We start from the raw sequence: 24326 nt of genomic DNA on the forward strand, positions 1-24326 counted from the left end.
TAAAAGAAGTATTAGAAGAGATCGAACAATTTGGGAAAGTGGCAGGGTTCAAATTAAATAAGAAGAAAACTAAAATAATTGCGAAAAATATGGATCAAAGTACTATAGAAGCAATGCAACAACAAACAGAGATAGAGGTGGTTAAAAAGGTAAAATATTTAGGAATTTGGTTAACTCCTAAAAACATTGACTTATTTCAGAACAATTATATACCGGTCTGGAACGAGATAAGGAAAGATCTGGAGGTGTGGGGCAGAATGAAACTATCTTTCTGGGGTAGAATTTCTACGATAAAGATGAGCGTCCTTCCAAAGATGTTATTTTTATTTCAGACTATCTCCATAATAAAGGGGATAACAATTTTTAGAGAATGGCAAAGAACGATTTCAAAGTATATCTGGCAGGGCAAAAAGCCGAGAATTAAATTTAAGTTGTTAACAGATGTGAAGGAAAGAGGAGGCTTTGCCTTGCCAGATTTGAAGTTATATTATGAAGCAGCATGTCTTTGCTGGTTGAAAGAATGGATAAAATTAGAAAATAAAGAACTATTGGACTTGGAAGGTTTTGATAACAGATTTGGATGGCACGCGTACCTATGGTGTGAGAAAAAGAAAATTCATAAAGGCTTTGGGAACCACATCTTCCGGAGTGTGCTAATAGAAATATGGGTTAGGTATAAAAACCTATTACAACCAAAAGTTCCACACTGGTTATCTCCGTTAGAAGTCATGAGTGTAAAGAAAATTAATATGGGAGGTGAATGGATTACTTATGGTGAACTGATAATTAAAGAAGGAGAGAAATGGAAATTAAAACCATATGAACAAGTTAAAGAATACGTCTATGATTGGTTGCATTATCTTCAGGTTAATGAAATGTTTAAAAAAGATATTAAAGAAAGTGGCTATGTAGAAAAAGATTCTAAGTTTCAAATGGATATAATTAACAATGATTGTAAAATTCTGTCAAAAATGTATAAGATATTGTTGGAATGGCATACGAAAGATGAAGAAGTGAAATCGGTAATGATACAATGGGCCAGGGATTTTGGTTATAATATACAATTTGATGATTGGGAGAAATTATGGAAAGAAAATTTAAAATTTACTGCATGCACGGCGTTAAAGGAAAATGTGATGAAAATGTTTTATAGATGGTATATAACACTGGTAAAACTAGCAAAAATGTTTAAGACGTGTAACAAGTGTTGGAAATGTAAAGAAAAGGAAGGAATGTTTTATCATATGTGGTGGGACTGTAAGAAAGTGAAAAGTTTCTGGGAGATGATATATAATGAGCTGAAAAAGATGTTAAAATACACATTTGTAAAAAAAACCCAGAGGCTTTTCTTTTAGGGATCACAGGAAACGAGATAAGAAGAAAAGACTGTAAACTTTTCCAATACAGTGGTGCCCCGCAAGAGGAATGCCTCGCAAGACGGAAAACTCGCTAGACGAAAGAGTTTTCCGTTTTTTGAGGTGCTTCGCAAGACGAATTTCCCTATGGTCTTGCGAGTTCTTGCGAGTTTGTTTCCTTTTTCTTAAAGCCTCTAAGCCGTTAATAGCCGCTAAGCCGCTAAGCCGCTAAGCCGTTAATAGCCGCTAAGCCGCTAATAACCGCTAAGCCGCTAATAGCTGTGCTTCGCAAGACAAAAAAACCGCAAGACGAAGAGACTCGCGGAACGGATTAATTTCGTCTTGCGAGGCACCACTGTATGCAGTTACAGCGGCAAGGATTTTACTGGCCCAGAAATGGAAACAAGAGGAAATGCCAACGATTGAAGACTGGAGACTGAAACTAACAGACTATGCAGAACTGGACAAATTAACTGGGAAAATAAGATATCTTAAGGACCAAAAATTCATCGAAGACTGGGGGAAATTTGTAGAATATCTGAAAAATACATGTGACGTTCAAACAACGTTAGTGGGATTTCAAGAAGCACTGTGAAAGCTGAGATGTATTGTTTAAAAAATAAAAAAGAGTAGTGGGAGGGAAGATCAATGACAATGCTAAGAAAGGAATGCGTAACTAAGAGGTAGAGATGGAAGATTGACAGAGAAGCTGAGGGAAGTCCAAAAAGAGAGAATTTGTTTGTCAAAGATTGGATAAAATTGAATATTTGTGTTGTAAATCTATATATATATATATATGAACAAGCGTGACGACACATCCCGCTTGCCAGACATCTGGAAATTAGCCCTCCCCACAAAAACTGACACCAGATCCAGAGGCACACAGAACGCCAACACCAATCAACCACACCAGACCCAAACCCAGACCCTCTCCACAGATGAATTACAGACACCATCCAGTAGCCAATCCATGGTGGCACCTCCGGATGCTGCACCCCCCTGCAATCCCTACACAGACCTGGCTGACACAAGCCACAAAACCACAGCTCGCCCCTATACACGAAGCCAAGCCAGAGCACAACTAAGTACAGTACAGCCATCTTCTCAGGAAAACTCTTCACAAAGTTCAAGAGGTCAAGACACAAAGACTTTAACAACTAATCCACACCTAATGACCCACCTAAGTGGTACTCAGGATATCACTCAAGAAATCACTCAAGATATCTCTCAAGTAATTAAGGAACAAAAGAAGAAAAGGCACACTAGCCTGGGAACTTCCTCTCTGCCCAGAACATTGGAGGCTATACACCACACCCCCTCTACAGTATTTATAGGAACTCAAACACTGAGATCCTGCTCTGTTCCAGTAACAAGAAGCCGAAAGCACCAGCCTGAAGATGACGAGTGAGACCTCGTCGAAACGTCGCCTAGACACCCCAACTTTTACACGGGAAGACACCCGAGGACACCAAAACCTGCATATATATATATATATATATATATATATATATATATATATATACATACATTCAAAAAATTCAAACCAGCTATATACTAAGGATCCACACACCAGCATCCTAGATAGCTGGGTAGGCTTGTTGAAACAAACATGTTCATAGCAGGTGCTGGAAAGAACACAGTGAAGGAGCCTGCCTGGTCTCAAGAGGTAGGGAGTTCCCAAGTATGGGTGTTGCCACATTCATAATTGATTCTTGCAGTTGCAGACCAGGTACTATGTGGCCCCTGAAAACCATGCCAGTTCTGCTTATCTGAGAAGTCGAGAAGCTTTTATGAGGCAAGGCAATCTTGCAGGCTGATAAGTTTATGTGTGTGTGCCAACCTCTATTTTATTGCTGTAGGTGTTTCTGGGATTCCTTAATCTTCCCAGCAGAGAGGTGGGTTACCCACCCTGCTGGTCTGTCAGTACACTAACATATTTTAAAACCCGGGGATGAGAGTTGCCTTCCACCTGTCGGCTGAGCGTTTCCCCATGAGAACCTAAGAAAAGCTCTTCTGGATCAAAGGCCCGTCACATCCAGCATCCTGTCCTTGCAGTGGCCAGCCCTTCCTCATAGGGAACTTGCTCCACCCCCTTAATAATTTGGGAGGCCTTTTTCTGAACCATTTCTGAATCCACTTTGCCCTCTCATAGCATAATGTTGCAAAATGTGGATTCCTCCAAGAAGCCTTTGGAGGCGAGGTGAGTATACTTCAAATGCTGCTTCCCTGGAGCTTTGCATCGTCTCCTTCTGCTCTCCGTCGCTCTCCTAACAGCCCCTTGGCCTGGAACCCCCTTTTCCACAACTGGGCTGACATCTTTGCTGAACTATCCATTCTGAGCATTGTAACGGAGGTGAGCTCCCCGGCATCCCTGAGAGATGGCACTTTCTTGCCCCATCAACACACACAGTTTAATACTGGTGAGAGCCCAGCTTGCCCAGCTCCTCATACCTCTGAAGGGTCTCTCTGAAGCTCAAAGTGTTTAAAGAAAATTCTGTTTCGGGTTAGTCTATAACTAAGAAGATAAAAGGCAGAATGTACAGCAATTTTAACTCCCCTGAGGTGGTGGAGCCTCCCTTTTGTAACAGAGAGGTGAGAGGAGGGGTCAGCCAGCCTGCTTGAAATCCCTTTTTGCTTGCAATAATTGGCTGCTCCAGACAGGAAACTCATCTCCCAATGAAATAGAGTTATTCAAAAGCATGGAAGTGGCTTACAAAAATGTGCGGCTGATACTTTCCCAGCTCAAATTGTTTTGCAACATGGCCATTTGCTGATAGCATGGGGATTTGGGAGAGGAGGCTGCAAAGCACAGGGCCTTGAAAAGGTCTGAGTAATTATACCAAAGAGGGACAGACACAACCCACCAGGAAGGTCTCCTGCACAACTTCCTCCTCCAGTTCTGGGTTCACCACCTGGCTTGCAAAACTATTCAAATCCTACAAATCACAAACTTAGAAGGAACCTCAAAGTTCATCTAGCCCCAACCAACCTGCTGCTGATTTACTACAAAGAATCAGAGTAAATAAGTCAGACTGCATTTTCCTGCCCCCCTCCCAACATACTAGTACTCCTCTTTGTCATCTTCTGAAGTCATTTGGACTGGTGTCCATTACTGCCTAGGGAACCATTACTGGTTCCATAGTTTAACTGGGTGCTGTGTGAGGAAGTCCTTCCCCCTGAATCTTCCAACATTCCACTTCGCTGGCTTTCCATGAGTTCTGGTGTCAGGAGAGAGAGAGAAAATATTTTCTCTATTCACTTTCTCTGTGCCATGCACAATTTTATAAATGTCTCTCATGTCTCTATTTCCCCTTTTCTCTAAAAGTCCCAAATGCTGCAAACATTCCTCATAGGGCAGTCACTGAGCACCCTGGATCGCTTTGGTCCCCCTTTCTCTTCTGAGCCTTTTTCCAACTCTGCAAAATCCCTTTTGAGATTGGCAGCCAGAATCACACCATAGATTTGTATAATGGCATGATTTTATTGGCATTTTATTTTCCATCCCTTTCCTAGTGGTCGGTCTAGCTCAGCCCAAGGGATACTCTTTGTGATGCTGTCACTCACAACGGTGTGAAAGAAATCAAAGAAACCCGGTTTGCATTTTGCAGATGCCTCTTGCCTTGAGTGTTTGCTTCTGCCAAAGCAAGATAGATGTGGGGTCGGGGTCAGGTGGGGGCCCTTTTGAGAGAGACCATGGCCCTGCTTCCCTCTGACAGCGGCCACCTGCCTACCTCATGGAAGCAAATTTATCGTGTCCGCCTCTGCTGGGATCAGCTTAGTGCTTCCCTTCCTTTCTTTTTATCCTTTAAGCTGGAGAGATACGATAAGGGTGACCCCTGTAATTGCTGGGAAATTCTCACCACTAAACTCCACCAGATGTTGCTCTGCTCTGGCTGCGCAATCCACTGCACCACCCCAGCCTCATTCGCTGGGGCTCCTGTCTCCATCTCCAGCTCTGGTGTCCCTCTCCCAGAGCAAATGCTGACACAGAGTCCACTCCTGAGGTTGTTGCAGAAGTCCTTCCAGCTGCCTTCCATAGATGCCCTCATCTGCCAGTGCTGAGGGCACCCTGGAAGTTTGTGGAATTGATACGTGGATGTCATGACCTGGGACCCAGGTGGATGTCATGGCCTACCACATGCACACCAATGTTCACACCTCTGTCCCAGAGTACATTCCTGATACACGATTGACCTCTGCCTGCTAAGTGCTGAGTCTGCATAAACACGTTCTCACAGCCACAGCCACAAGGTATCTGTATTTTGCTGGCATTGCACCCATTGTAGGCCTTTCTTATCGGCTTCCAAAGCAGAGAAGAGCAAGCTAACCTTGAGGAGAAGAAATACTGGGAAATCTTCAATGATGAGAAACAGTAGATTCTCCTCACCCAGACAAGTCTTCATATAGCAGATAGCAGAAAAGCAATATTTTGTATAAACTTTGCTTAAAGATACCTGTAGCCATAGTAATTAGGGGCAGGCTGTTCTGACCAATGAAATTTGTTTTAGGGGTCCACAAGCTGTCCATGCATTCTGTTATCCAATCATATTGCTGAAAAGGATTGTGCACAAGGTGATCACACATGTAAATATTATAAAAGTGTCTTGAAATTTGAAATCAAGATCTAGAATTTGGAGAATTCCTCTGGATCGGTTATTTTTGCTGCAGCCTGCAATAAATATGAACTCTTTCCACGGCGCTGCTGTCTTTATTTGGCTAAAGAGGACTGGCGTATTTCCAGACCCCCTTTGTAGAGTAACGGAATCACAGAACCTCTCTGCTCAGAGATCTGTGCTGGTTGCCCATCTGCTGCCAGGCCAAGTTCAGGGTGTTACCATTACATGTCCTCCAACATTTGTCTGATGAAAATAGGGCTGTCCTAGTCTGTAATTATATCTATATATATCTATATATATTTGCTTTCGTAGATTTTCACGGGTACAGGAATGCAGGTTTTGGTGTCCTCGGGTGTCTTCCCGTGTAAAAGTTGGGGTGTCTAGGCGACGTTTCGACGAGGTCTCACTCGTCATCTTCAGGCTGGTGCTTTCGGCTTCTTGTTACTGGAACAGAGCTGGATCTCAGTGTTTGAGTTCCTATAAATACTGTAGAGGGGGTGTGGTGTATAGCCTCCAATGTTCTGGGCAGAGAGGAAGTTCCCAGGCTAGTGTGCCTTTTCTTCTTTTGTTCCTTAATTACTTGAGAGATATCTTGAGTGATTTCTTGAGTGATATCCTGAGTACCACTTAGGTGGGCCATCGAGATAGAGAAACACCCTCACAACATGAACAAGCGTGACGACACATCCCGCTTGCCAGACATCTGGAAATTAGCCCTCCCCACAAAAACTGACACCAGATCCAGAGGCACACAGAACGCCAACACCAATCAACCACACCAGACCCAAACCCAGACCCTCTCCACAGATGAATTACAGACACCATCCAGTAGCCAATCCATGGTGGCACCTCCGGATGCTGCACCCCCCTGCAATCCCTACACAGACCTGGCTGACACAAGCCACAAAACCACAGCTCGCCCCTATACACGAAGCCAAGCCAGAGCACAACTAAGTACAGTACAGCCATCTTCTCAGGAAAACTCTTCACAAAGTTCAAGAGGTCAAGACACAAAGACTTTAACAACTAATCCACACCTAATGACCCACCTAAGTGGTACTCAGGATATCACTCAAGAAATCACTCAAGATATCTCTCAAGTAATTAAGGAACAAAAGAAGAAAAGGCACACTAGCCTGGGAACTTCCTCTCTGCCCAGAACATTGGAGGCTATACACCACACCCCCTCTACAGTATTTATAGGAACTCAAACACTGAGATCCAGCTCTGTTCCAGTAACAAGAAGCCGAAAGCACCAGCCTGAAGATGACGAGTGAGACCTCGTCGAAACGTCGCCTAGACACCCCAACTTTTACACGGGAAGACACCCGAGGACACCAAAACCTGCATCTATATATATCTATATATATCTATATATCTATATCCCTCCCATCTAACTGAGAGGCCCCAGCCACTCTGGGCGGCTTCTAACATATATAAAAACATAATAAAACTATACAGGGCTGCCTTCAGATGCCTCCAGGATCAAATCAGAAACTGGGACGGCTTCTGTAAATCTGGGACTGTCCCTGGAAAACAGGGACACTTGGAGAGTCTGCCCTTAATATAAAGGTAAAGGGACCCCTGAGCATTAGGTCCAGTCGTGACCAACTCTGGGGTTGCTCCCTCATCTCGCTCTATAGGCCGAGGGAGCTGGCGTTTGTCCACAGACAGTTTCCGGGTCATGTGGCCAGCATGACTAAGCCGCTTCTGCCGAACCAGAGCAGCACACAGAAACGCCGTTTACCTTCCCGCCAGAGTGGTACCTATTTATCCACCTGCACTTTGACGTGCTTTCGAGCTGCTAGGTTGGCAGGAGCAGGGACCAAGCAACGGGAGCTCACCCCATCATGGGGATTCGAACCTCCAACCTTCTGATCGGCAAGCCCTAGGCTCTGTGGTTTAACCCACAGCGCCACCCGCGTCCCTGCCATTAATATACAATGCCCTTAAGAACTTGGGACCAGTTTACCTGCGAGATCACCTCACCCCATATACGATGCCTGTTTGAATGCTTCAAACAGCAGAAGTGGCCCTGTTACAAAGGCTGCATAATCCCCGTTTTACATTTGTAAGAATTTAATATTTTAGTGTGGCAACAACTTTCCTTTGGACATGTCTGATAATTCACGGCACTCTTTCAATGCCTGCCAAGAGCATTTTTGTTTAGACAAGCCTACCCACATGTTTAGAATGCTGACACAAGTTTTAATATGTTTTAGTTTATTGTTATTTTAATTTTTCAAAAGTCTTACATTGTTGTTATTAATTCTTCTTAGGAATCATTTTATTACTATCTTTTTAGTAAACTGCTTTCTTAAGTAATCCAGCAGTGTATAATTTTTATGAAATAAAAATGAAATAAATAAAACAAGTCCAATCCCCAATGGCAGCAGCATCTCCAGAGAACGCTGGGAGACACTCTCTGCCTGACCCTGGAGAGACCCTGTCAGTCCACGAGGATGAGACAGAGCGAGATGCACTGAGGGTCACATTCAGTAGATGGCAGTGTCCTACGTTCCATATAGCTCAGTATTGCCCACACTGACTAGCAGCTGCTCTCCAGGGTTTCAGTCTGGCAGAACTGCATCCCTACTTGTACCTGAAGATGCTGGGGATTGAATCTGGGACCTTCTGCACTCTAAGCAGGTGCTGTACCACTCGGCTATTCCTCCCTCCCCTCTGTATTTTTTCTGTGCATCTGCTCCAACTGCCCCTACTAACCAGGCACAATGGGTATTTTTTACGACGTATGTACACTGTTTAGATCTATATTACATGTTAGTTTTCCAAATAAAATTAATTTCAACAATGGTGGTGGTAAAGGAAAGGCACTCTGCACATGATCAGAGGCACTCTGCTTAAGCATTGCTGCTTTGCATGGTTCAGAGCTTACACAGAAAGCAAGACTTGAGGGCTCCAGCTCAAACTGAGCGCAGACCAGCTTTGACATTTGGGTCCAGGTTAGCCTAGGCAGGCACACTCACACCCACACCCTGATGTAGGCTAGGGCTGGGCTGCCTCCCTCTTGCATGCCTACCTGCAGTTCCACCCCATATCCAGTGTAGACAGTCACATTGTAGGTGCATTCCAGGAAACGGCTCCATGGCAGAGGTGGGTAGTCGGTTGAGTCTATGTATCCTTCCGGCTCGTAAAAATTCACGCCGCAGAGAACTGGAAGGAAACTCCATGTTAATCATAGACTGACCTACCCCATAAAATCCATAACCAAATGTCCACTAAAGTCTAGGCTATAACCAACCAGGCACTAATTCCCCTTAAAAGATTAATTTGTTTGTTGTCAGGGCTAATGCCCTCCATATAAACTTTACAATGCTTACTAAAAAATTAAGTAAAAGCATAATGTGCTTTGGGGAAAAAATGGGTTGGAGGCCTTGTTATTCCCCTCCCATCTAAGAGCCGTACCACTCTACCCAGTTCTGGGAGTGGGTTGGGACAGTTAAATGCCAAAAGTAAAGGAGTGTTTAGTGGTGGGGAGGAGTCCATTTGGGATGGCAGGGCTGAGAAGGAGAAAGAGGCAGTGGTTTGCTTGGGACCCTTCCATGTTGTGGGACAGACTACAGCCCAGGCCAGAACAGAAACCAACATCTGGAGATCCACAGATTCCCCATCCCTGGCTGACACTGACTGGCAGTGGCCCTCAAGGGTCTCAGGCAGAGGGTCTTTCCCAGACCTATGCAAAGCTGCTCCCATTTGCTTTCTGCAAGCAAAGCAATTATTCTGCTGATGCTCTGTGGCCTCTGTCAAATGCACATGGTTCCTCTCTTCATGCCTCTACCCTTCTGCCTTTGCCCTCCCCATCTGCTGTCCCAAAGACAAACGGTCGTTTAGCAAATGCACTGACCATCTGGCAAGTCAGCTGTCTCCCACTGCCCTGCAAATTTGTGATAAAGCAGCAGCTGTGACCACCCCAACTCTCAGAAGAGGGACGGGTAACATGGTGCCCACTAGAGGTTGTTGGCCTCCAAGTTCTATCATCTCTGACCCTTCTTCACTGATGGGATTTGGAGTCCAGCATCCTCTGGAGGGAACCCCATGGGCGATCCCTGCCTCAGAGTATGGGAAGGCAGAGGAATTTGGTAAGGAGGGGAAGTCCCCAGGGGGCACAGGCAATGCCTGGAATGACTTTGGCTAACACCACTTTCCCTCCCTGCTGACTTCTTGTGTGCAAACCCAGCATTTCTGTCACAATGACATCATTGCAGAAGTAAGATGTCTTACTTGGAGTTTGCTCAGTGGTGATCACAGTGGGGGTGATGATGGTGGGTGTGGTTGTGTCTCGGCCCTCCTTGGAAAAAGGCCCCCTCTTTGTTTCATCCTCTGGGCTCTTGACCGGAATCTGGGCTTCGCCCTCTGGAAAGGCAGCCATAAGCGGCTCTGTGGCTTTGGGGCCGTGAGAGAAGGTCTGTGGGATTGTCGGCTGCATTGTAAATGGTGATATTTGAAACAGGGAGTGACTGGTCACCTCACGGCTTCCTTTCCTGCTGCCCCATGAGGTCTGCTCTGGCGTTGTGGGCTTCTCCTTGTGAACTGTAGCCATCATGTCATTGTTGTCCCCCCAAGTGTGCAAGTGGTCTCTGGAAAGGGATGCCCTCGATGTTGGCAGGCTGGGCTGGGCAGCAGCTGTGGTGGTTCTGAGTTTCTGATGTTTCCTGGCTGTGTTTCCTTGCTTGGAAGAGGATGGCTTCTTCTTGGAAGGTTGGATGTGTCTCGTGTTGGTGTAAGGGGGAGCTGTCAGTTTTGGGGACTCACCCATCTTATTCATTGGGAAAGCCAAGATGTCCTCTGTTGTCAGAATGAGACTCTCAGGGGTAGGGTATCTTGACTCCATGTTCTCTCTTAGCAATGTGTTGTTGGTGAACTCATCCGAGTGGTGTGGGGATGCCTTCAAAGAGTCCCTCTCCAATCCAGAGTTTATGCCTGTAACAGAAGGTCCCGAGAAAGAGACTTAAAAGCTCTGGCGTGCATTAGGTACATTTGCATTGAAGGGGCATTAGGTACATTGTTAGGTACAGGAAAGGGGCATTAGGTACATTGCATTGAAGGGGCATTAGGTGCATTAGGTACATTTGCATTGAAGGGGACTAGTTGCCCCTTGGGGTCTTGGCAGAGGCCAGGAACACTTTGCTCATCTCATAGGATCATAGATTAGTAGAGTTGGAAGGGACCCCAAGGGTCAACCAGTCTAGCCCTCTGCAATGCAGGAATAACAGAGTCTTTCCTCCCCAGGTAAAGGTGGCTTTCTTCCAGACCTCTTGGCATCTATAGCATTCCCAGCTTCAATGTAGCTTTGCCAGCCTGGGGCCCTACAGCTGCTTTAAGAGCACAACTCTCATCAGCCCTAACATCCTCTGCCTGGCTTGGTTGGGGCTGGTGGCAACTGCAGGCCAAAACATTCAGAGAGAAAAGGCTACTCCAGAAAACGCCTCCAAAAGATGGTGGGCAATGGCTTTCACTCAAGATCTGAATGTAGCCCCACATGCTGAACCTACTCAAGTTAAGCAAGACAGTTGACTTGGAAACTACCAGTAAACTATGTCAAATCTCAGGTGCTTGCATCAAAACCCAGAGCTCTTTAAAAGCTCTTTCTCTGTATACAGATAGTGGGCATTTATTTCAATGTGAAAATAATAATAATTTATGTGCTTGGTAGGAAAGCGCAGTATCCTCTTGGGTCAGGAAAACTTTGCCATCCAGCATCAGCACCTGATCAGGAAACTGGCCGTGCAGGACTTGCTGTAGTGATGCAATGATCCTAAACAGGACTAAATGGCCGCAAGGTGTCATTGCCTCTTAGTCAATGGCTGTCTGCTTGGAACTGGTCCCAGGAAAGACATCTGAAGACAGCCCTGTTTAGGGAAGTTTTTAATGTTTGAAGTTTTATTCTGTTTTAGTCCTCTGTTGGTAGCCACCCAGAGTGTCTGGGGAATAAATAAAATCATCATCATCATCATCATCTTTGCTCAGAGATTTTCCATGTCTGGCATACTAATGGGTAATTTATTTGCTGTCTTTAAAAAAGCCCCTTCACCTGTGGTTTCACTTGGGGTTGAGGAGAAGTGCCACCTTCAAAAAGCAAATACAGAACCTCCACATGCACACACCAATCCACAGATACGACAAATCCCCTCCTGCATTTCAAGCCTCTCGTTTCACCTCAACCCAAAAGAAGCCCACTTGCTTTCAAAGAAAATCTTAAATTGAGTGAGATTTGGCCAGAGTGGGTTTAGCACTCTTCCCATGTACGTGCCATCAGACCAGAATGGCTAAATGGTTGTTTGTGCTCTTCCTCTACAGTTTTAATGCTTTTGCTTGAGCTGCTATGGCAATTTGTTTTCCATAAAAGAGGCTTTAGAAGTCACCTCTGTGGAGCACAGTGGGTGGGAAGAGAGCCCAGTGCCCCTCTTAGCTGCCCTGCCCTCAGTACAGAGAGGAAGCCAATAATAAAGAGCAGCAGTGACAATGGCAGGCTGATGAGAAAAGTGGCATTCCGCTGCCTTGCTGCCATAGCTCTCTTTCAGCGCTAAGGAAACTCTGGAAGGTCGGGGAAGTGTGCGTGGGTGATGGGGCTGCTGGCATTTTTGCAGTTCTGAATGGGCTCCTGGGTTCCAAGAGCAATCTCCATGCTGGGTGCCTGCACCAACCTACGCACCATGTCAGAAAGGCCACGCTAATGTTGCCAGGGGGTGCATCCAAGTGGAATCCCCCTAACCGAGCAATGCTCTCAAGGGAAAGCGACTGCAGGAACCCACTTGATGAAATAATTTCTGAGCTGGTTAAAATGGAAAAAACAAGGGAACTTGAATGTGCGCAAATAAAGAAACTTTCCTTTTGAACCCTTTCAGACTCCTGTGCCTCCTTCACCTTATCACGTTCCTTTATCTTTGAAAGGAGGCAGAACAGGAGGGAGATCAATGAGCATGCAAGGCAGGAAAAGGCTGCCTTCAAAATGACACTCCCCACCTTGTGGCTTTGAGCTGTCTGTGCTCTGGTTTGGTGGGAACAAGCATCTTTCTCCACCCCCCCCCCTTGATTTCTTTTTTAAAATATCAACTCCACCAGATATTGGGCTGCAGGCTCTTAATTTCTTAAGTAAATCAGTTGAATTGTTTAATCAAATTAGTTAATGCTCTCTAGGCCTAAACTCAGGACAGCACACTGAAAGGCAAATGTTCTTTCATTGCTGCAGACTTGGTGATTAAACTTTAAGAAAGGATAAAACATACATTGCAGGGTTTGCTGGGTAGTGATGATCAGTTTTGGTGAGGCATGGCACCCCCCACCCCCAGTAAAACACCTCATCCTCTGGAGCTTGTGGATAGATTTCACTGTCCTGTCCCCCCCCCCACACTTTGGCCAAATGGATTTTATGGTAAGGAGATGACATTAAATAAATGTCAGTCTCTTGTCAGGCCCTCAAACAAGAACCAAGCAGATGCTGCTGCTCCTCCTCTTCTAACTTGCCTTCAGAGCTGTGTTATGGCAAGGGCGAGGGCCATTTGGGCTGGTGGTCACTGGCTGGAGTAAGTAGAGTGTCTGTGCCAGAACCACCTTTGGCTTCTCCTTGCCATCCTTGGCCAGCAATCAATGGATTTGGGAAGTTTCTTGAATGTAATAAGTTATTGAAACCCACGTTGGAAACCTGTGAAATCCATACATTGTGTCAGTTCATTGATTGGTGCTTTTTTATTTGATGTTTTGAATATAATTTATTCTCACTGTAAAATAATTGATGGCCAGAGAACATTTGGTGTTGCCCTGAGAAAGCAGCAAGGAATTGTTGAGTACCCAGGATGTAGGGGACTCAAGCATCAGATCTTGCTGGGTGTTGGTGTCACTGGCAGGCAGCAGAAGCATTTCTTGGCTGAGTATGAAAACCTCAGCGCCTGTGTGGTCTGGACCTTTTCCAAAGCTGCAGGTGCTCAAGCTCTCCCCGCTGGAAACAGAAGGAAGAGGTTGCCATTTCTTTGATAAAAGCGGCTTTATCTCATTAGTCTTAAGAACTAAATCATAATCTTGTTGCAATTAATTACATAAACACCAGTCAAGGATGGGAGTGATAATCAGGAAGGCAGGAAATGCTGATGGAATTGGCAGATTCCCTCCCTGCAAGGCAGTAAGCTGAAGGATTTGTGGTGCATTAACGAACATGCAGAGAACTGCCAAAATCTGGTGGAAGGGGGATACATTATCTCTCTGAAATTTGCAAGATGGAGACATTTCTGTGGCCAGCAGAAGTGACTAGGAGCTTTGCAATTGCTAATCCTGCTCATTCTAGCATACCCACAATTTGAGGTGGGGGATAAATTCATTTGACAAATTTGTACTTCCTGAATAAATAGGTAAACAGAAATGCCTGTTTCTGTTGTGGGTCTCCAAACCGCCCAAATGCCTTGTCGATCCAAAGGATGCAGACAAATATGCCTGTGTAAGAGGAAAGTGTTCTGGTGAAAATAATGCACAGAAATGAATTGCATTAAGGAAAACTGAAATGTCTATATACACAAAATGTGTCCAGATGCTTATGTGAACTCTTCTTTGAAAAAAAATTGCCAATGGCTCATCCTGTTTTCACAGCGGTCACCCAGATGCTTGTAGGAATGCCACAAGCAGGACCTGGGCACAAGAGTCATCTTTTCTCCTGAGGTTTCCAACAGCTGGCATTCAGAGGCATTGCTGAGATCAGCTGTGGTGGTGTAGAACATGGTGCCTGTGCAATTTCCAACCTGATAGGCAGACTTTCAGTGGCAAGAACAGAGAAATGCCCACTGGTGTGTGTGTCATTCCTAATGACTGGGTAATGGGTAAGGAGCCCATCACAGTGAGGGATGGAGAGGCAGTCTTTTGCTGCTGTTGATCCTCTTGGATTTTCTAGATGGCTCTGCTCCACTCAGCAGCACTGTGAGGAATGAGCTCTGGAAACCCATTACCCTGAAATTGAGCTATTTCCTAGGAATGCAAGAAGCTGTTAAGGGAAATAAATGGCTCCTTTCACTAGTTTTCTTTCAGTAAATGGCTCAGCCAAAGAAATAGGCAGCTCCTGCTGCATTCGACCAAAACTGATGATGGGAGATGGCAGCTCTGGGTTTAGCAGGAGGGGAAGCTAGAGGGAGTTGGGAGAAGCCACCTCCTCACCCCATGGCAAAAAAAGTCCTCCCTACTACTTTCCAGATGGACTGGATTCCCTTCTCTTGGGGTACAATGGCTGGATCAGGCCACAGGGGGCCTATCTAGTCCACAATTCTGTTCTCACAGTAGCCAACGATGCAAAGCTTGTCACCAACATCACGAGCAAAAGGCTGAGGCCACTAGTCCTGGTCTTCCTCAGAGCAGACCCATTGAAAGGAATGGGCACCTTTGGTCCATTTATTTCAATGGCTCAGCCTCTGGGTCAAATTAGCATTGGATACCACCCAATACAGAGTCATCATGACTGATAGGAACTGATAGCCTCCTCCTCAGATTGGCCTAATCACATTTTAAAGCCATCTGTGTTGGGGGCCATCCTTACATCATGCACCACAGCATGGATTTCTGAAAAATAAGTCATGTCAGACTAACCTGATCTCGTTTTTTGACAGAATTACAAGCCTGGTAGATGAAGGGAACACAGTGGGTGTAGCCTACCTTGATTTCAGCAAGGCATTTGACAAGGTGCCCCATGATATTCTTGTAAAGAAGCTGGTAAAATGTGGACTTGACTATGCTACCACTCAGTGGATTTGTAACTGGCTGACTGACCGAACCCAAAGGGTGCTCATCAATGGTTCCTCTTCATCCTGGAGAAGAGTGACTAGTGGGGTGCCACAGGGTTCTGTCTTGGGTCCGGTCTTATTCAACATCTTTATCAACGACTTGGATGATGGACTCAAGGGCATCCTGATCAAATTTGCAGATGACACCAAACTGGGAGGGGTGGCTAACACCCCAGAGGACAGGATCACACTTCAAAACGACCTTGACAGATTAGAGAACTGGGCCAAAACAAACAAGTGCCACTGTAATCTGCTCTGGTCAGACCTCACCTGGAGTACTGTGTCCAGTTCTGGGCACCACAGTTCAAGAAGGACACTGACAAACTGGAACATGTCCAGAGGAGGGCAACCAAAATGGTCAAAGGCCTGGAAACGATGCCTTATGAGGAACGGCTAAGGGAGCTGGGCATGTTTAGCCTGGAGAAGAGGAGGTTAAGGGGTGATATGATAGCCATGTTCAAATATATAAAAGGATGTCACATAGAGGAGGGAGAAAGGTTGTTTTCTGCTGCTCCAGAGAAGCGGACATGGAGCAGTGGTTCCAAACTACAAGAAAAAAGATTCCACCTAAACATTAGGAAGAACTTCCTGACAGTAAGAGCTGTTCGACAGTGGAATTTGCTGCCAAGGAGTGAAGGAGTTCTTTGGAGGTCTTTAAGCAGAGGCTTGACAACCATATGTCAGGAGTGCTCTGATGGTGTTTCCTGCTTGGCAGGGGGTTGGACTCGATGGCCCTTGTGGTCTCTTCCAATTCTATGATTCTATGATTCTAACTCAGAAGTGCAGGTGCAGTGCTGAGAGCAAAGAAACCTTGATTCTGTGTCCACCTCCCACCTCTGCGCAGGGTCTATCATGGAGGAATCTTGCAAGGACAGAGCCAGACTACATTTCTCCAGCAAATCCAGCAGAGGGGAGTCCTTCGCTCCCTCTGGTCCTGAGGCAGCCAAACAGTCCTTACCCTTAGGATGTTTCTCTGAATCTTTCATCAGAATTGCTTTGCCGCCATTTCTGCCAAGTTGTCCTAGTCCTGCTCTCTGGAGTGACCAAGAAGTCTGCTCCATCTTCTGTCTGACAGTCTGCAGGGACGCCTTGCTTTTGAGGTGAGCGTGGTCATGCTGGGGCTATCCAAAGTATCTGTAGGGCACCAGGTTTGCAAAGGCTGCATTAAATAATCACCTCAATATTTGGAGTTAACATGCAACTTGGAAGCTTAGCCAAGTCAGGTTACTCATGAGCCAGGTCCAGGGTTCCGGTATTAATTTACAAAGCCCTGAACAACCTAGGTCCCAGGTACCTCAGGGATCACCTGAACCCTTGCATGCATCCCAGCTTGATCACTAAGATCAGCCACAGGAGCATTGTTGGTTGTTCCCTGAGTTGGTGAGGTTCACTCGATAACTATCAGAAACTGAGCCTGAAGTGTCATCGGCCCAGTCCTGTGGAACTCTTTCCCACTGGAGATTCAGTGTGCACTTTCTATGCCAACTTTTAAATGTCTGCTGAAAACTTTTCTATTCCCCCAGGCCTACACAGGAAATTAAGAGCACATCCTTCCACAATGGTTAACTGGTGTCATGTTTTTATTGCTATAACCCCTTTCCCCCATATAGACACAGTGGTGTAAAAATATTGAAATAAATAAATAGGGCACTGGTGGAGGAGCACAGTGTACCCAGGATGTAATTACACCAAGACTCTGAGCTTGGAAAACAATAAAGCTAAGTTTGTTAAAGGAAATACCGTACATGCTTGATAGGAAAGATCTCATTACAGTCCAACTACGGTAGAGCCTAGGCATGCTCTTTATTCTCAGCAGGAGAGACATAGAAAGGCATCTCCTCTCCTGGGTCTCTTAGGGTGGGAGGTTGGGGGAAGAGGGGGAAGTTCCCAGGGGAGGGCTGGGAGGGTTCACCCTTCTTTGTGTGGAACAAGGGTTAAGATACAATTTTGATAGAGGGCTTTGTATTTTCTTTCACTTTTCTTCCTTTCTATTTTCTATTTTCTTTTTAGTTTTGCTCTTTTTAAATTTAGATTAGGTTTGCTTTTATTAAATTTTATGCTGAATTTTTTAAATAAAATTGATCAAACATTGAGGGGGGGGGGGCAAATATGTCTTCTCTCCCAAGGTGAGCAAGGAGGAGGAAGGCAAGGAAATGAGGTCAGCAGCAGTTTCTCTCTCTAGCTATACCCATCCATGCAGACACATCAAGCTACAGGGCAACCCGAGGTGCATCCCAACACAACCACTGTTTCTGTACCTACTGCTATTCACTCTGAGTGCATTAACACTAATTGTGCAGCACTGAAGTGCACCAAAGTGTTGGAAGGAGATAGAATAACACAATAAAGAAAGAAAACTTTTTCTCCCCCTTTGCTTACCTCAGCCTGCGAGGTTTGTTTGCTATGTGCATTAAAGTCATTTTCAAAACCCTTTAATGAACTAATTTATGAGAAAGGAAGGGGGATTAAAATTTATTTCTGAAAAGCAGTGTGTTCCCCCCACCTACCCACTCAGTGGAGGTAAAAACGCTTCCCAAGATTGTTATTTAAAATGGTTGTTGACATTTAAAATACAATGACTAATTTCTCATTAGATCCTTTGCTAGAAAGCACTGGAATGAGCCGCCTCTTCAACAAGGCATGAAATGAAAAATGTAGCACCACGAGCCCATAATGAGATCCATTCAAACCCCTTAATTTCCTAAAGACACTCTTGTTGGTTGACTCTGTGGGATGAAGTTGGTTCATATTGAAGCCAGAAAGAGTGGCTCCCCCATTCGCCACCCCCCACCTCAACTTCATGAGGATCCAAGCAGGGGCCTCGGCGTTTTGCTGCCTGAGGTGGGGCAGCCAAGAAGGACTCCCCCATCTCCCTAGGCCCCCCAGGCCACGAGGCCAGCCCACAGGCCCAGCTTGCTTAGCATTCCCTTCCCCCAGGCTAGTTGCCTCCTACCTCGCTAGCCTTCCCCAGCCGGAGACCCCCCACAAGCCCACCGGCAGGGCATGAAAGCGACAGCCCTCAATCTCTCCCTGTAACCCTTAAGAAGTCCTGCTGGGTCCAAGGCACAGCTAGCCCAGCAGCTGATGGGAAGCTCCCAAGCAGGACAGGAACTTGTGGCAGGGAGCTGCTGGGAGCCTTATTTGCTGTGACAATTGCTACATCCATTTAAGAAACCACCTGCCTCCTGGCAAACTTTCTGAGATTGGCAGAGGAGGCCTTCTTGGTAGTTCCACCACCCTCAGAAGCTTGGGGGCTGGGGGCTCAAGGGAATAAGAGGGCCTTCTCTGTGGTGGCCCCCAAGCTTGGGAAATCCTTTCCTAGAAAGTTACATCTGGAAGTCTCATTGTACAGGGAATGCTGAAAGTGACCTCTTTCCCTCAACCCTCTCAAGATGTGTGTTTTCAAGACCCGCCTTATCTCTGAGATTATTTCAAACTGCTTTTAATATTGGGCTTCTGTTGTTACCTGCCCTGGGACCTTACAGTGAAGAGTGAATAACAACAACAACAACAACAACAACAACAACAACAACAACAACAACAACACAACCACCGTTGTCTTATGGGAGTGAATGCCACAATTTAACTCTGTGCTATGTGTCAAAGTCCTTCGTTTTGTCTCCTGAATTTTCCAACAACATTCTTTGGCTACAGAGGGTAGGACCCAAATCAATGGATTCCAATGGCAAGAAAGGTGATTCTGACTAAACCCTGGGAAGAATTTTCTGAGGGCAACAGTCATTGGGCAGTGGAACAGACTCCCTCTGAAGGTGGGGGACTCTCCTTCACTAGAGAACAAAAATGTATCCATACAGGATGAAATAAATAAAAAAAATTGTCCAGTAGCACCTTAGAGACCAACTAAGTTTGTTCTGGGTATAAGCTTTCATGTGCATGCACACATGTTTATTCACATGAAAGCTTATACCCAGAACAAATTTAGTTGGTCTCTAAGGTGCACTGCATATTTTTATTTATTTATTTTGACTACGTCAGACCAACACGGCTACCTACCTGAATCTAGAGGACAGGACGGTGCATTTTACATTGAAATATGGGACAATCCTGTATTATACAGGACAGGTGGCAAACCCCAAAACTTTTCTAAGGGAGTCCCTGTGTTGTATTCATTACACAAGAACCCAGGGGGTGCATGCCGTAACCAATTCCATTGTGTACTTGCCAGGCTTGAGGGAGGCTGAAATAGCACAAGTCTGTCAGTAGAGACTCTCCTCCCTGGAAGAGAGGGGAGTGGTTGTGGGCGGGAGCCCGAGCACCGCCCCTAGCAGGGGGCGTTAGCCCCCTGCCTCCACCTCACCTGGCTGGCGCCCATGCCCCTCTGTAGGCATCCAACCAGGTGCCACAGAGGGGGCGTGTTCGGCAGCCTTTTGCTGCAGCGCCAGCCTCTCCCCGGCCTCATTCTTTGCCGTCATCTCATCGCGGAACCTTGGAGACGCGAAGTGATCAAGGGAGTATTACCGTCTGTTGCACCCTCTACCCTCAGGTCTTATAAGAAAGTATGGTGCGACTTCACAGGTTTCAGGTCCAAAGTATCGTCCCTTTCCCCTATCGTATGAAACTTAGGTCAATTTGCTGGTCCTAGTTTGAGGCCCGGCTGTTCTCTGCGGCATATGCCATAGCCTTCTTTGGTGCCTTGTGGGTTGGCGAGGTGGTAGCAGAAGCTACCTCAAGTGGAACAACGCGCAGCCTCCTCCTGGAGGACGTGCAGGTGTCCCGTTCAGGCGTGATGGTGCAGGTGCATCAGTCTAAGATGGACCACGGCGGTAAGGGCACCGTAGTACAACTCACGGCCTCCGGTCAGAAGGGCCCATGCCCAGTAAAGGACACCAGGCGATATCTTTACCTCAGACCTCCCAGCCTTAGCCCGCTCTTCATTCATGAGGATGGATCCCGATTGATGAGGCACCAATTCACCAGGGTACTTTTCTTTCCTTTCATTCTCAGCTGTGTTCCGGAGAAGTGTGTGGATTTGCGGCCACAGTATAGTCCATTGGGCCCGCGTACGGGCGGTCAGCTGCGCCTCACGCCTAATTTTGGTTTGCCACCTGGAGTTTGAGTTTCCTGGTTTTCGAGACGAGGCATGCGTTGGGAAGAGCTTATGCCATTGCTGGTGGAGAAAGTAGCCGCGTTCGGCTCTCCCGACATCCTGGTCATTCAATTAGGGGGAAATGACCTTGTTAACAGAAGAAGTGCGGACTTGTCATGGGACATTAAAAAAGATTTGGATGCGATTGCCGCCATGTCCTGGAACAACGGTGTTCTGGTCCTCCTTCCTGAAGAGAATTGTTTGGCGCGGTGCGCAGGACTGTATGACCATCGAAAAAACCAGGTTCTGGTCCTCCTTCCTGAAGAGAATTTTTTGACGCGGTGCGCAGAGCTGTATGGCCATTGAAAAAACCAGGAAACTCATAAATCGGGCAGTGGCCCGTTGGGTGCGCTTCATGTATGGCCGAGTCATTTATCATGACCGTATCCGGATCGGCGACCAAGCCTTATACCGGAATGATGGGGTGCATCTATCAGATCTGGGGAACGACATTTGGTTAGATAGTGTCATCAATAGCATCTGGGATTGGTTGCAGCCGTGAGGTTATTGGCGGCGAGCCGTTTGGCTCGGGTGGCGGTTAGGCATTGGAATAATGTGTTGTGGTGTGTCGAAGTGCTAGGTGTGGCCATCACCTATGCCTTCAATTTTTGGGTATTCCGTTAAAGGAATCTGGCGGTCGTGTATTCTGTCCGATGCCTGCTTGGCGGGAGGCCATGGCACGACCCTCGGTGACATCAGGGGTGAGCCTATAGTTGGATTAGCATCAACAGGCTCCACCTACTGATGAATAAACCCACTTGTTTTAGAGATCCAATGCCTAAGCCAATACCTTTTCACTGCTGTAATCAATAAAGTTGTGGCCTTTCCTTGCCCATTAACCTTATATCACGTGTCCTTGTGTATTCATTTCACATTGCGGGGGTCGGGTCCTCGAACCACAATTCATTTTCAGTAAGGAACCCATTTCAGTAATCCGGAGCTGCTTCAGAACAAGCTTGTCTGATCTATACCCTGAACAGGGCCTTTAAAACAATGTTTAAATAAAGAAAACAACTTGCAAGGTTAAACCCAACAGGCTCTGTAAACACACCAGAGGCACACAAAGGACTCATTAGATTTTAATATGTGTTGAGAGACACATCGCATCTTTTCAGCTAGTCTGGAAAGATGGTGTTGGAAATCACGAGTGTGTGAAGCTGATTAGGATTAGGATTTTTTTTTAAAAGGGGGGGGTCACCATGCGGGATGAGGTACACAAAGTGAATATGTTTGCAGATGACATCCTCTTATTTTTACAAAATCCAATAACTGTCCTTGAGCCACCTAAGCAGCAGTTAGAAATGTATCACAGGGTAGCAGGATTGCAAATCAGCTATTCTAAATCCGTGCTTCTTCCTATCAATTTAGATGACACTATAAGAGACTGGTTACTAGTTAACTCTCCATGTGCCATAGCACATGGAAGATTTAAGTACTTAGGTATTAACCTCACTGCAGACACAAAGCAACTGAGACGCAGAACATAGATATGTGGACCGCATGTCTGGAGCAGCACAGGAACACCGCCCTAAAACCATTTTTACTCCCAAGCTGACCAAGTGTTTCTCTGCAAGGAGGGAGGGGGTGAGGGAACCTTCCCATTGTCTCAGGAATTGGGTAATCACCATCTCAAAGGAATGGCCAGACTACCAGGAAAGGCAATCAGATAAGGCATTATCAGATAACCTGACAGACAGGAAAAACAACATTCAAATTTCTGTTGTAGACTGCCTTTTCTCCTATCGTACACCCTTCCACCTCCTATCATACACCCTCCCCCAGCGACAACTCCATGGACTCATTGGATCCCCTCCAACTTCTTCCTGCTAGGCAGAGAAGTTGGCTCTGGGCTAGGCTCCTCTTTTCTGGTAGTTACTGTATTTTTCGCCCTATAGGACACACTTTTCCCCCTCCAAAAATGAAGGGGAAATGTGTGTGCGTCCTATGGGGCAAATGCAGGCTTTCGCTGAAGCCTGGAGAGCGAGAGGGGTCGGTGCGCACCGACCCCTCTCGCTCTCCAGGCTTCAGGAGAGCCGCAGCGCCAGCCCCACAAGGTCGGGGGACAGTGGGGAGGCGGAACGCCGCCATCCCGCTGTCTCCCGATGTGGTTTGGAGGCTGATGGCGGGGAGATGCGTGCTTCTCCCCGCTGCCAGCCCCGCAAGCTCCGGGGACAGCGGGGAGGCGCAGTGCGTCTTCCCGCTGTCCCTGGACCTGGTCTGCAGGCGGGCGGTGGGGAGAAGAGCGCTTCTCCCCGCTGCCAGCCCCACAAGCGCCGGGGGGGGGGGGGAAATAATTTTTTTTTCTTTATTTCCCTCCCAAAAAACTTGGTGCGTCCTATGGGCCGGTGCATCCTATGGGGTGAAAGATACGGTAATCCTATCTCTTCCTGACTACTTCCTTCACTGGAAACTGGCTGGGCTGGCTCATTCATGACAGGAGGCTTCCGAGGCCAAGGAGGAGGGGGCTTCCAAAGAGGGGGGAAAGGCTATAGTAGAGCCCCACAGACATGAAGGTGTCTTCATCTGCCAGGGAAAGGAAGATGCACTGGTCACACATAACATGGAGCCTTGGTGAGTCTGTTTACAGAGAGAAGAGGGTTTCTGAGGACAATGGCAAACTGAAGGTGGAACGCTGCACCTGGAAGCCCTTCTGCTCCAAGCTGGTTTCCGGGTCATTGGCCAGCATGACTAAACTGCTTCTGCTGCACAGGACATCTGAGTACCAGGGTGCACAGAAACACCCTTTACCTTCCTGCCACAGCAGTACCTATTTCTCTTTTTTTTTTTTTTTTTTTTTTTTTTTTTTTTCAAAAAAAAAGCTTTATTAAATTCAGTTATATATACAATGTATTCGAAGTTTATCCTTTCTTGTACAGTTTGAACTTCCTTCAGCGGTATTGACATTCATTCGCATTTGAATCTTCATATCACATTTCCTCTTTTATATTGCCATTTGTACCTCCTTTAAATATTATTTGAGCTTAAACAATACTTGTTGGTCTTTCACACAGCCTCTTTAAACCCCACTAACGTTGTGTTAACTAAACATTTATTTTCCAGGTATCTTACAAATTTTCCCCAATCTTCAATAAACGTCTGATCTTTTAAATATCTTATTTTCCCTGTTAATTTATCTAACTCGGCATATTCTGTTAGTTTTGTTCTCCAATCTGCCACCGTTGGGATTTCTTCCTGTTTCCATCTCTGAGCTATCACAATTCTAGCTGCCGTAACCGCATATTGGAAGAGTTTATGATCCTTTTTCCTAATGTCCTTTCCAATGATACAAAGTAGGAAGGCCTCTGGTTTTTTCACAAAGGTGTAGCCTAACATCTTTTTTAATTCATTATATATTTCTTCCCAGAAATTTTTAACCTTTTTACACTCCCACCATTGATGGTAGAATGTTCCCTCCTTTTGTTTGCATTTCCAGCATTTGTTGTCTACTTTAAACATCTTACCCAGTTTCACG

The 24326-nt window shown here is 46.1% G+C and overlaps 1 protein-coding gene across 1 annotated transcript in view; it reads right to left on the bottom strand.

The window, feature by feature from the left end:
• Positions 1-24326, bottom strand: part of SEZ6L (seizure related 6 homolog like) — a 193078-nt gene that overhangs the window by 81754 nt on the left and 86998 nt on the right. The window contains 2 exon segments of the mRNA XM_081842598.1: positions 9012-9145; positions 10214-10912. Of these exon segments, the coding sequence (XP_081698724.1) occupies positions 9012-9145; positions 10214-10912 (833 nt within the window).

This window comes from Podarcis erhardii (assembly GCF_964252035.2).
Source record: "Podarcis erhardii genome assembly, chromosome: 15".
Taxonomy (NCBI): Eukaryota; Metazoa; Chordata; class Lepidosauria; order Squamata; family Lacertidae; genus Podarcis; species Podarcis erhardii.